At 47.2% G+C, this 13616-nt stretch overlaps 1 protein-coding gene across 1 annotated transcript in view; it reads left to right on the top strand.

The window, feature by feature from the left end:
• LOC110840184 (pleckstrin homology-like domain family B member 1) overlaps positions 1 to 13616 on the top strand; it is a 52740-nt gene that overhangs the window by 25331 nt on the left and 13793 nt on the right. The window contains exons 3-17 of the mRNA XM_087352562.1: positions 1567 to 1711; positions 4107 to 4280; positions 4444 to 4566; positions 5018 to 5805; positions 6065 to 6219; positions 6935 to 7060; positions 7657 to 7878; positions 8136 to 8580; positions 8957 to 9073; positions 9593 to 9792; positions 10039 to 10147; positions 10462 to 10686; positions 10847 to 10963; positions 11487 to 11682; positions 11967 to 12141. Of these exons, the coding sequence (XP_087208688.1) occupies positions 1576 to 1711; positions 4107 to 4280; positions 4444 to 4566; positions 5018 to 5805; positions 6065 to 6219; positions 6935 to 7060; positions 7657 to 7878; positions 8136 to 8580; positions 8957 to 9073; positions 9593 to 9792; positions 10039 to 10147; positions 10462 to 10686; positions 10847 to 10963; positions 11487 to 11682; positions 11967 to 12141 (3308 nt within the window). The 5' untranslated portion in view covers positions 1567 to 1575. The remainder of the gene's footprint in view (positions 1 to 1566; positions 1712 to 4106; positions 4281 to 4443; positions 4567 to 5017; positions 5806 to 6064; positions 6220 to 6934; positions 7061 to 7656; positions 7879 to 8135; positions 8581 to 8956; positions 9074 to 9592; positions 9793 to 10038; positions 10148 to 10461; positions 10687 to 10846; positions 10964 to 11486; positions 11683 to 11966; positions 12142 to 13616) is intronic.

Genomic DNA, 13616 nt, shown 5'->3' with positions numbered 1-13616 from the left:
TCGCGTTGTGAGCAAAATTTTAATGTGTTTATGGCTCTTATTTATGAGCCCGACGCGTTAAAAATGAGAAATGCTTACCTTTTGTGTGTTATCTGCGTTGTAAATAGTTCGAGTGATCGCTTAGGTTAGTTCGTGTCGCAGAACAACGGCTTACGTCATCGCGACACGTGGAATAGTTCGGAGCTCTAAATGCAGGTGGCTTGGTTGTAGGGTTTCGAACCGAACCATAATCAAATAATCCGAGCAGAATTTTGCCTACTTCGCGTAATTTATGTAACTTTACTGTCTTGCATAAGCGTGTCTTCAACTTGTTTACGGCACTGCTAAGACGTAAGAAGCGCGTTGCTTGGTTACCAGTGCGCAACATTGGGCCGATAAGCGGTTCGCGTCACGTGAGCTGATAACACTTCTAGCTCATGGCCACCGTCCTCGGGGTCGGTGCGGAATACTGGGATAGAACTGTGGGTTGACCACGTAGCACGGCGGAGTGACGAAACGTCGACCGGTCTGGGAATAAACTGGGGTTGTTCAGTCGCTGCTGCTCTGCTTGTCAAGGCTGAGTTCTTTGATCAGGCTACCTTCAGGTGCGTGCCAAGGTCATGTTTACTTGGGACAACAGAATTGGGGTTTGTCTTCCACCTGAAGGCGGAAGTATAACCATATTCCGAAACGTCGTGGCTTTGCTTGGAAGCGCTTATACGATGGAACAAGTTCGACAAGGCGATCATACTCATATTACCACTAGATCGCCAGACCTGTAGCAACCGGGACGTGTCGTCGTCATTCAGATTACATACGAGAGAGCGGCGTCCGACGTGAGAATATGGAGCCTGCAGGAGATGAGACTGTTCCTGGAAGCTGGCCTCGCGCGGTTATTGCAGGCCGGAGGGAATTGAATGACATCACGCGAGTAATTTGCTGTTCGTGTGTGCTGTAGCGACAACCAGCGGTCGCTACTAACTGACAGCTGTGTCAGCGGTTTCGTCGTCTTTAGTGTGGGATTTTAACCATTTAAAAAGCCCGGTGGTAACTATATGTACCACCTGCTTCAACATTCAGTGACTGAATTTTGGATTTACGGTTTTGTGTGATTGTCACAATAAACGATTTTTTTTTAAACAGCGTTAACCGGTAGATCTACGTAACGGTGAAGTGTTGTGTTTTCTTCGCGGTACGGACTGAATTCTTAAATATTATTTATATGAGCTTCGGACTCGAAGGATTAAACGCTGTGTTATGTGTTTACGTGTTCATCGTAGGAACAGCTGACGTATTCTTTCTTGTACGAGTGTTAATACCTACCGCAGTTCCCCGAACCCTCAGTTTCCCATAAGGCCTTGGTCCAACTAACCGCGGTCTATTTCAGGAACGTAACCCGCGTTGTGTGTCAGCGATCTGGAGGAACTGAACGTTGGGGGCAGGAAGGGCTCTGACTGTACGAGGCGCGGAGACTTTTCACGGTTTTAGTATCACGTGATGTGGAATGCTCGTGACTGCGTGATCCTGTTATTGTCTGTGGGAGAGAAAAAGTTGACGTGAAGTGTGTTGTTCTGTTTCCTTTTTCAGGACTGAACAATGACGAGCCATCACGAAGGCTTGGAGGTGGTCGAGTCAGGGAGAGCGCTCAAAGTGCAGACTGACGCACCGCATCTCGTCAGTCTCGGCGGAGGGCGACTGAGCACCGCAGTTACCTGGCACCCGCTTCCACAAGGTGAGCTTGGCGCAAGTCCTCTGCACAGAGTGGGTTTCACAGCGGTGAGGATGATGGTCTTGCTGTGTTTTGGCGCCTCACGTAGACTCTTTGGCCTGAACAGCCCTGAAGATGGAGGCATTATGTTTCTCCGAAACGTTGACATCTGCCTTCGAGCCTTCACTGCGCCAAAACCCAGCAGAACGATATCGACTAAAAATAAAAACATCACATGAGAACTTCTTAAACATTTATTACCTGCATGTACATGGTTAGAAATAAGTTCCGCCCTGAAGGTGGAGGCGGTGTGTACAATCCAGAAGATCAACGTCGACAAACATTGGCATCCGAACTGTCCGCAGGTCGTTGCGCGATCTAGACCTTGAGGTTCCGTGTATATCCCGGACTCTCGCATTGTGCTGCTCTTTAAATAGCGCTCAACCGCCTTGAAATGTTTTAATTTTACGGAACTCCAATTCGCGATTGCAGACGGTCCAGGGGTAGAGTGCCAAATGTCTCGTAGGCCCACGATAATTTCTGGTCCGTATTCGGTCCATGGCCTCCTCAATTCTCCTCTTCCATTCGCTCCTCTGTTAGGTCCGTCTGTCCGAGGCTTTGATCGAGGTTTCGAAACGTCTTCCTTTTTACGGTGCCTCGGCTGGAATTGTTTCCGACGCTGTCACAAATTTTTCTGTGCATCCGAAGCAAAATGTTTGTACCGTCACGTTGCGGGTCGTTCGTATTGCAAAGTTTATCAGAGGGAAATTGCAAGCGATTCAAACAAAACGTCTGCAGGTTTATGAGGAAACCGAGTACACAAAGAATCCCAAAGATGATGTACGCCGCACCACGGGCGATGACGCCAGCAGGGCAAACAGAGAAACGGCAGAAAAGTTGACATTTGTTTTTAAGGTCATTACTGTAAAAGTTTGATCCAGGATCTTTGTTACGTCACTGTGAATCAAGGTCATTGTAACTGATGAAAAACACGACAGGGACAGACAGACATGTTCGGGCCTATGAGGCATTGTTCACTTTCGCTATAGTACGAAGACATAAGACCCAGGTATTTACAAGGTTCTGAAGCAGTACGTGACATTTTATTAATTCGTTTGTTTCTGATGTATTTGTCGACGCTGGGGTGATTAGTGACTAATGAAGTGGAAGGGATGTGGAAGGAAGTGGTCGTGTCCGGTCTAATGAAGGTCTGTTGCCCTGGCTGCAGTTGCCTCACGTCTCGCAAGCAGAACACAGGGTAACCTCAAAATACAGGCCGACATCGTTTTAAAGTATGAATAGATAGCAACAAACCAAAGTTAATATCATGTTAGGTTAGGTTAATGCACGATTTTTGGAGGATCGCAAGTTGAAACCGGGAACACGCGGAGAGCTTCGTGATTACGTAAGTAAGCCTGTTGGTGTTTCCTCTGAGGGAGGAGAAGAAATTATAGCTCTTGATGTTCTGGCATTTCTTTGAACCAAAGAGTTCCCAAGCCCTCTTACTGAACTGCCAATTAAATTGTCTTCAGAAATGGTCTCGGTTGCGTGTTTATGTGGCAAGTGGAATTTTGTGATCACTGTCTGGCAGAACTGCAACACGTGAGAAGTTGCTTTGGAGTTTGGCTGACGGGTAACTTTCATGTGCTGGAAATTCTGGCGTAGGAAATGCCATCGATTGGTTAGTTTTCAGGTTCTCGCGGCGGCGAGTATGAGGGTTGTTGCGCCATGTAGTTCGGAGGTCCTTGCTGCCTCCATCATCAGGGCCATCGCCCTCACCGGACTTACTGATGTGAAAACCTCGGATCCCACTTCACAGTAAATGCGATCTTCACATGTTTGATTGTCTGCGAGTTACGTGGCAGAGCGAGCCAGTGTTTTCCCCCGTCTTCTGCTTTATCTCAGAGAAGAAACACTGGCCATTGTGTTGCGCCGCCTTAAGACCGCGTCCCGGGCGGGAGAAGCGTAAAGATTTACGCAAACAAGAGGTACCAAGGCCTCTTTTTATGGGCGTATTCTGAGAGCAAGTTCTTACAGACAAAAGTATGGTTCTTTCTTATAAACAGAAACGTGTTAAAAGAAAAGAAATGCAGACCATTAGGTGTGTCGTGCATTATGTATGTCATTTTCGAGAATCTCGTGAGAATTTCAAAACGAATGTTGGATTCCCACTGGAATTGTTAATGGATTTCAATAAGACTGTACACTGCATGGACTCTCCAAAGGCAAGTGGGAACTGCGTCCCACCTTCTTTGTTTGTTTCGTGTGATTCTCAGTGTAAACAGCGATTATTTCCTTGTACAGCGTTAACCACTTGATCTTTGTAAGTGTGAAGCGTTGTGTTTTCTTCGCGGTACGGGCCGAATTCTTAAATGTAATTTAGACGAGCTTCGGATGTAAAGTGTGTTGTCTGTTTCAGGTCGAGTAACCATCGGCGCAGGCCGTGATGTGGACATCGCATTACAGGGGACAGGAGTCGAACCCCTTCACTGTCACATCGACAATTCGAATGGCGTTGTGACTTTACATCCAGTGGCAGAAATGACATCTGTTGACGGCCTCAGGGTCAAGTCTGCAACACGCCTTACACAGGGTCAGTGCAGTTTCTCGCCCCTCCCACCCCCCCGACCCCTTGTGAATGTATCTTCTGTGATTAGACCGGGGACAGATCTTCGCCGTCTCTTGGAGACTGGCTGTCAAGTTGGCTCGAGGCTTCCGTTTCTAACCATTATAGTTGATGCTGACCTGTCTTGCAGGATGCATGCTGTGCGTCGGCCGATCCAATTATCTACGCTTTAACCACCCGGCCGAGGCGCGGCTGATGAAGAGTATCCTGCCCAATACGCGGATATCCATGGTTCCGCTCATCCTCTATCCAGGTGATGTATGCCACCCGCTTTGACGTTCAGAATGTATTGACGTAATTTCCTTTAACGGCGTCAACCGGCTGATCAATGTAACGGTGAAGTGTGTGTTTTCTTTGCGGTACGGACTGGATTCTTAAGTATTATTTAGACGAGCTTCGGCTTCAAGAGGGCAACAACCGGGTTCCAAGGAGCTCCGTCATTGTGATATACGAATATATTTTCTTTTCGATGTACATTTTTCGTAATGTATTTCGATAAGAGTGTGCCATAGAGCGCAAGACATTCTCGCTGTCAGGCTGTTCGTAATTGTGTCAGGTGATGGACTGGACGTCCTGCTATCTGGTTGAGGAAACTCCGCGGTGGGTGTAATCGGCACGGCCTGAACCTGATCCAGTCTCCCTCCAAGTATGGCGATTTAACGCTTGGCACTTCATGCTGTGATTACTTAACGCTTTCTGTACAGGCGCCGATGGTTCCGAAGGCTTTGCTCTGGAGCGGAAGCCGCCAGTGGCACCGCGTCGGTCCCCCAGGGACAGCTGGGGGGACCTGAGCACCAGCAGCAGCTGTGCCAGCGGGGACGACTGCTGTGTTCTAGGCAGAGTGTCGCGCTTCGAGCTAATGGCGCACACCCAGAACGGCAGGGCCGCCCCGAACCGCCTGCAGCACTTCTCGCCCAAAGTGTTTCCGGCCGGGTGCCCCACGGCGAGTTCCCCTGCCAGCGCCGTTCTGGGTCCGGCCCGTGCGCCTTCCGTAACCAACGGAACTGCCTCGGGGAGCCCCACCCTCGAGAACTGCTCATCCCCCACTTCCACCCCGATTGTGGTGTCAGTCCGGGCTAGAAGCGCCACCCCGACCTACGCGTCGCACCTGTTCAGCAGCACGCCACCGTTGGTGAACGGGGACTTTGCCAGAGGCTTGTCTGGCGTCTCTAGGAGTGTTACTTCCAGCCCCGCCTTTGACAGGAATCGGTCCACGGGATCCACAAGGTCCCTGTCTCCCGCCTTGGTCCGGTCCACAGACTCCTCCAGTCACGGATCGCCCGCTGGCTACCCCTCTCGTCTCGCAACCCCTAGTCCAGCCTTCAACAGGAACCCTCTGCCTTATTCGCCAGGAAGTGCATTTCGAAGTGTAGGTCACAGACGGACCTTGTCGGCGGACTCCGACGTGCGCGTGAGCTTCGCGTCCAGCAACTGCAGCAGTTTGGAGGAGCTGGCGGCGAGAAACGACGAGTTGGAACACAAGAGAAAGCAGGTATTGAAATTGTAATGCGCAGGGTGTCCAAGTTATTACGGGACCGGGCAGCAGCGAGGGAACTACGAGGAACTGCTGATAGGTGGGTTCCGATTTAAGGTGCAGGTGGAGGGAGATCAGACGACGCCCAACGCCGCCTGTCTTTAGGCTGGAGCATATGTCGGGTGGCGAGGAACGAGAGTTTGATGGACCGGAGTGTTTACAGAATCGTTTCCTGTTGACCCGGACATTTAGTGTCGAATGGTTCGGCGTGTTGCAGGCCCAGGAAGCGCGAATGCAGGAGGAGGAAGGAGAGAGGCTGGAGCGAGCGCGTCTCGAGGAGATTCTGAACATGTGCGCGGAGTACGAGCGGCAGGCGCAGTCCGAACGCCAGCAGAACAAACCCCCTCTGACCCCGACGCTGCATCAGAACAGGTAAACGTCTTTATCAGGTGCGCCTGATCCCGAGCGCACGGATTCGCCCCGACCACCTCAACTCCGAGTCCTAACCATGCGTTGACGTGGTTCTCGCGAGAATGTTGACAGAGAAATTTTTAGTCCTGACGAAATATTGTTAGCTGGGAGAGACGAGAAATGCGTACTAAATTTTAGTTTGAAATGTGCAACGTTCGACTTTTGTATGTCATATTGTGCGATTGATCTAGAGTTGAGTTTGACGATAATTCTCCTGTTTGGAAAGACGAGAGTGACCCCCCCCTCCCCCAAGCCCCCAACAAGGAGCTGGCGCCTTCCCCTGCCGTGGTTGGTATCTTATTAGGTCCGCCTTCGCCCCGACCCTTTCTCTCTGCCCGACCTTGGCGGGACGAGCGTCCGACTCTCCCGCCAGAATGTTTGGGCTCGTAATTGAGTCTGCTGTCGGTCGTAACTCGTTTTACGTGTGTGTGTTGGGTTTTGTCCCAGTGGGTTTATTACGTGAAAACGCGAGTATTAGAAACTTGTTACTAAAAATTAAGACACGTTGTTAAATGAATTTGTTTTTTGCGACCTAACGGTGACATCCTTTTGATTCGAGGGGTTCACACCAGAAGTTGTTTGATTAATCTGATTTCATCTTATGTTTGCAACTGAGGAGAGGGGAAATGCAGTTTAATTAGTTGTCTTGACGGCTTGTTCTAAATTCATGTTGCAGGATAAAAACAAATGGTTCTCTGCCTCGAGATAAACGTCTGGTCTCTCCCGGTGCAACTGCAGGAGCCCCAGAAGATGAAGTGGGAGAGATATTTACCTTCGAAACAAGTAGTACTAGTGTTATTGGGTAAGACTTGAAGACGGCATAAATATTTCTTTTGAATTTGTTTATTTTTTCAGTAGTTGGCCCCTTTCACATTCATTTCTGTGCACGTGGTACGATACAAACATAAGGATGAATTTAATTGTGCACATCAAGACAGCGGAAGAGGCGTCTGGAAAAGCTTCCCTTGCGTGTTACAACCCTCCTTTCCGTTCCGGAACTTCTGTTTCTCTGAACGCCTGAACAAAGATTAAACTTCACCAAGTTGTTTATTTTTAACAACGCTGCCTGTTGGTGGTACTGGAGAACATCCACACAAATCCATGTGGTAATTACCACACATTTTCAGTCTCGGTCTTTGATTGGTGACATCCAACAACCAAACATTGACTACTAATTGCTACATTCTGCAGTTCTGCCAACTGTCGATAGTTTAAAATGTAGGCAAGAGATATCGGAATCTACAGAATCCGTTCTAGTAATTCATGAGATTTGAGGTTATGACAGCAGCGAGAAAACCGTACGATGTCAGATATCAGCGCAGAGATCTGTGCTGTGACGAAGTCGTTAACAAGACTATTTCAGTGTTCTGTAGCGTGTTTTTAAACTTTGTTTGTCAGATCCTTATCCCTGAACTACTCTGCAATGCCAGTAACATCACCAGTGGTGAACACAAATCATCTTAGCAGCAGTGAGATGGCAGTTCAGGAGATGGGCGCAAGCCCTCTAGCACCGAATATGATTCGCAGTCCCTATGAGAACGTGGTAATACCGGCCGCCTGCGCCGTCGTGCACCCGCAAAGCCCTCGGACCAGGATCCGCACTATCGCGCCTTCAGCTAAGTATGTTCCCTGTTCGTAGCGATTGATCCATTTCACTGTCAGGGGAGTGTCTCTCGTTATGGAACGGTGCAGATGGAGGTGGCATATTGTCTGAAAGATCGAGTTGTGCCGCATTCTTTTAGGTAGTCGGAACCGGCTTCTTTACGCCGGTGGTTTGGACATCAAGAGGGCAAAGAGGGTTTAGTAACACAGCAGGTTTTGAGCATATTTTTGTGTGCCTCGTAAATTTGTTCTGACTGACGCTTCTTGTTCGACAGAGACGCAAGTGAGGTGATAGAAAATCGTCTGGCTGTGAGCAGTGACTACGAGTTTGTTGGCTCGCTGCCTAGAAGCAGAACGACTCAAGAAATGCCCGGCAGTGCTGTATCTTCAACAGCCGTGAGTAATAAGAGTCAAACGAATGACAAAGGCAAATTCATCTTGCCACTTGAGAAGGAGAGGCCGGAAGAACATCTGAACGATAGGATTGATGCTGTGGTCATATCTAACAAACAGGCTGTTTCAGCCCCACGCAAAGTGAACGGCGAAGTGAGAGATGTAGCACGAGATCAGGAAGGGAAGATTCAGGGTGACAAAGTTACGAGAAAGGAGGAGAGAGGACTAGACGTCGGAATGTCGAATGAGGCGGCGCCTGAACAGAAATGTGGCGCGTCGCAACCAGAGATGAAGATTGAAGCGGACCGCCAGAATACCAGGTTGAAGGTAACATGAATACACATGGGTTAATTATTAACTAAAGATTTTTATATAAGTTTCTGCTGGTTTCGGAGAAAAATTCTTGTAATTGGTAGGAATGGGAAGTGTTTTTAAAAATGACGTGACTGAAGGTGGCACCATCAGTATACTGACCAAGCTATGGGCTGGACAACCAGAGTTTGCATTACGTGGGTTGATTTTACAAGATGTAAGCAAACATTAGGGCAGGTCTTAAAGGGGCAAATTTTTTAAGTATTTTTGTTTTTACTTTATAAGTAAATCTCTTATCAGTAAATCTAATTTTGCTTTTTTCATTTAACTACTGAACAGTAATTATCTTTATAACATTACATTTTATACAAACCAGAATTATCTTTCGCAGAGCTGCGGAGATGTCGAACAGCTGAGAAGGGAGAGGGGCAAGTTGTTGGCGACGATGTCGGGTTTGAAGAGGAAGGTTGCCGACATCGAGCAGCAGGAGGAGGAGCTCCTTCGTGAGGTACCATACTCGATTGTATCTTTACTTTTCATCGTGTCTGAGCAGAATATGATTTGTAATGAACATCGTCACACCGGCTCGCGTCGTTTCCCGCCAAGGCCGTTATGTTAGTAGGCGGTTTATGTGAAGGTTTTTCAATGAAGAGCTTCAACTGCCTCAGCAGCAAAAAGTTTGGAGTGCGTCTCCTGAGCCACAAGACCTCAAGTCTACCGCACAAGATCATTTAAATTGCTATTTTGGGACTGAGACTGCACAGTCCCTCCCCAGCCAAGCCATTTTGCCTTCATATTACTGAATCCCACTTTTTTCCAACCGAATAGGGCGTGCAATGCCGTGGACACTCCCAGACAAGCTCTGACATTACCCTCGATGCCTCAAGGGCGTCATAGAGCTGTCTGAGCATGTGTAGATGGCACTCACCTCTGTAGGTTCTTACATGAGTTTCAGCTGCCATTGCTGTTTCACAGATCAGCGCGCAGGTTCAACGTCTCGTGTGTCTTATTAACGATGTTTGTTCAGTTGGACATGGAGCGAGCGCTGTTGGAGGGGGAATGGCAAGCCCAGAGTGAGAAACTGTTGCAAGAAGAAGAAAGGTTGTCAGTGCTGAGAGAGAGGGTGGCAAGACTGGATGAGGAAATGGAGCGGCGTCATGCCAGGGAACTCCGGAGGCAAGCCGAGGTTAAGCGGAGGCTTGAGGCGACGGAACGAGAAATACACAGGTAAGTTTCCCTATCGGCACTTGGTAGGTTCTTGTGAAGTTGCCTATAGGACTTGTTGAGAAATGAATTTTTAATTTAATTTTATTTAATAGACATTAAAATATTATTAAAAACAAAAGTACTAAGAATTGAAAATGATTAAAATGAATGGAATTTAATATTAATTGACTTGCAGACATTTTGATGCAGAAGTTTGGAGTTTGCATTTCTGTAATGCTTATATGTGTTTCTTATTTCTCATTACAGCTTAGAGCAGGAAGCTGCCAAGTGTGCGTCATCTGGAAACGGCGAGAGAGACAGAGAATTGACAGAGGCGCTGAGACAGCAGCATGAGCTGCTTGAAGCCGAGAAGAAGGTGTGCTACAGCGTCGCTGTATTCTGTACTTTCTGTCGTCTTTGAGAGGCTCATGGTTGCCTAGATAGTCATATTGCATGTCTTTTATGGGACGAGAAGATTCAACAAGTAGGATTTCAGGTTCTCGTGGTGGTGAGCACGAAGATGGCCGTCTTCTGGGTCGTAGTGCTACGCTGTTTGGTTGAATTTAACGTCATTTCAGAGGTCCTTGGTGCCTCCATCATCAGGTTGATGATTACACGGAGCTACGACCCGGGTCATTGTGATGTTACAACAGTCCGCAATTGAAATAAATGAATGCTTCTCTTTTAAAGGCATTTGAGGACCTGGAATTCAGACAGCTGGAGGAAGAGGCGGGCTGGCTCGCGGGCCGTGAGGAGTTGCAACGGGAGCTGGTAGACATGGCAGCTAGAGTGGAAACGCGTGGCCTGCGATTGAGAGAGCTGGAACAGCAGCGGTTAGAGATAGCGCAGTCGGCGCAAGAGGAGAGCCGTGCCACGGAGAGGCAGCTACTCGACTGCCTGCGTAGACTGGAAGAGGTAAGACGCTTCTTGCCGATGACACTTGACGTTCGTTTGTTACCCAGAAGCAAAGCCTTAAATGTGGCTTGCATTTAATTTTTTGTGTGGTCTTGTGAATAGAATTTGTTGGAGTTATTTGGATGAATACAGGATTCACGATTGTGTCAACATATTTCAGGGTCGGCACAGACGAAGATCATTGGAAATACAGTTGGCAGAACTGACATCAGTGCAACCAGGAACAATTTCAGGCCAGGATTCCAGCAGTCCCGAAGGGTCTTCAGATGTGGATGGGGTAAGTATCCTGAATTTAATTAGAACACATGAAGGGGACCTAGATGTAGTTGGGAGGATAATATTAAAATGAATCTTGAGGAAATTGGGTTGGGGGTGTGGGCTGGAGGTATCTTGTTTAGTATTGTTTCCAGTGTTTGGCTCTTGTTGACACTGTAATGAACCTTTTGCTTCCGTAAAAGATGGAGAATTTAGGGCTAGTAGATTGTCCTCTCTTATATACCGAAGAGGACATTCTTTCAGTATTATCTTCTTTCAGGCACACGTTGCAGTTTTTGAGTGGTGAATTTGTGATGCATAAAGGTCTTGATGAAAGTTTGTATGTTGGTTCAATAACGAGGTTTGCCTGGACGTGATGATGCCATAAGTTTTGCTTTCTTTAGAAAACTCTTTTGGACGGTTGAAACATTTGCTTGTGTTGCAAAAATTTTGCCTATCGCAGCCCAGATAATATAACTTGTTACTATTAACTATTTTGCTTGTCGTTATCTGAGTGTAGGCAATAAAGGTTGTCTACTTTTCAGTTGCTGGTCTCCCCACAGAACCAGCAACGTGTTCCAGGTTCAGACAGGAAACAGTCTTCACAGGACGATCTCGACCGAATCAGTCGAGTGACGTCGGGCGCGCCGATAGAAATGGGCGGTGGGTCATTGGGGCGAAGAACGCTGGAATCACTTCAGGAAATTGAGAGAAATCGCCAGCGTCATCTTGCACAGCAAGGTAATGTACATTTATCATTCATTGATCGGTATCGATCTCTGCTGCCGTTTCAGATGTCTTGTCGGCTTTCACGCGGTTTTTGACATTTATTGTCGGACGAGCTGTTCGTAAGATGACGGTGCTTAGATGTTTAAGAGAACTTTCTTTATAAATTATTTGGTTGAGTAACCTTGTATAGCAAAACCTAAATTAAACATTGCAGTTAATTTTTGTCGTAGCTAATGAAGCTTTGCCACTGGCTGTTGAAACGAAACTGAAACTCGTGTATTGCATTTTCCTGATAGGAAGCCAAGTGATAGAGGATGAGCGGAAACGTGTCCAGGAGCTGAAACGTAGAGTGCAAGATGAAGTACGTGCACAGTGGGAAGAGCGGAGACAGCGGGAGGCTAATTGCAACAGTCTTAATAGCGTGGGCAGCGAGGAGTCGAGCCTTACGTCGAGCGATGTGCCGACTGAGAGGTGAGGCATCAGGCGAATCATTTGTTAGAGTTGCGACATTACGAGAGAGTGTGCGGTCTGGGATGGTAGGACCAGATGAATCTAGATGTCGTAAAACTCGAGGTTTTATCGACTGTGGCGATTCAGATTATGATCTTTATTTAATTACTGCGCTGTGTAATACAGATTTATTTATTTGTTTATATTACATTTAACAATGTTTTTTCAGTAGCTCTGACTATACATTGAATGAGAGGATAATAGCAAATAATGAATTGGAAAGGATGTGGAAGGAGGTGGTCGTGGCCTCATTTAAGGTACTATACTGGCATTTGTGTGGAGGGACTGAAGAAAACAACAAAAAGCATCGGTCAGGATAGCGGGTCTTTGGCCATGATTGAACGTGGGACCTCCTGGATTCAAAGCAGAAGTCCTATTCGCTTGATCATGAACAGTTGTGTATTGGAGAGGAAATTTCCTAAGAGACATCTTGGCTTCATTAACCGAGTCCACAATCTAAACCCTTGCAGACTCGTCAAATACTGGGAACGACCCGTTCAAGTGCCTGAGCACTGCGGGTCCCAACTTTTCATTGGCTTCATCTATAGACATTCGGTAGGACTCCTTGGACGGGGGATCGGCCCGTCGCGAGGCCTCTGCCTGTACACAAGACAGCACAACACAGAAAGACATCCATGGCTTGAGTGGGATTTGAACCCACGGACCAAGGGGCACAAGGCCCACGCCTCAGACTGCGCGACCACTGCAAACCCGCCTCGTCAATTAACACTTTCTAATTTTGTTTGATTGCCAGAAAGAAGTTCACAGGTTTCTCTTTTAAGTTTAAAGTTGTTTTGTTTTTCTCATTTAAATTTTTCTTATGCGCCTGCATTAAAATTTGTTACTCATGTGTACGGCAATGGTGCATCTGTCTTATGTAACACTCTGTACCGTGAGAAGCGTTCAATCGTTACTTCGTCCGTTATCTAATGCTGATTTTGATAAGGTTATGTGTACTTAGTTGCGAACAGAATGATATGGAACGAGCGTTGTGAAATTGTTATTTTGGATCAAAAAGAATTCTTTGCCATGCGCACGGATGTCAGTTGGTCGCTCTGTAGTAGAGACGGATTAAAATGTCTCATCCAAAGTGTTTAAGTGAAATGTTACTAATTAAGACATTTGATAGGTTAATCAGACGTGTTCGCGTGTTCCTTAGTGCGTGATGAACCCACGAACACGTCTGCGTTGAATATTGACTGCGAGGAACGAGAGTGCACGTGGTATATTCATTTATATTTGATCACTTGCGTTTATTTCGTGTGTAAAATGGAGAGAGATATCGCTGTAGCGTGCGCTCCGGTCGTTTATTACGGGAGTTGCGCTTATGAAGCTGTGATCGAATTCTTCGAAGATATAATAGATCGGACGTGTTGCGGAACTGGTTGGGGGTAAGTTCGTGTTTCCATAACCCATTTTAATGTAAAGTATCAGAA

Source organism: Zootermopsis nevadensis, unplaced genomic scaffold (genome assembly GCF_977971745.1).
Source record: "Zootermopsis nevadensis isolate Lab colony 2312 unplaced genomic scaffold, Znev_1.0 Znev_ptg000021l, whole genome shotgun sequence".
NCBI classification, from domain to species: domain Eukaryota; kingdom Metazoa; phylum Arthropoda; class Insecta; order Blattodea; family Termopsidae; genus Zootermopsis; species Zootermopsis nevadensis.
The sequence above is the reverse complement of the archived record's forward strand: the minus strand, read 5'-3'. Positions and strand labels throughout refer to the sequence as shown.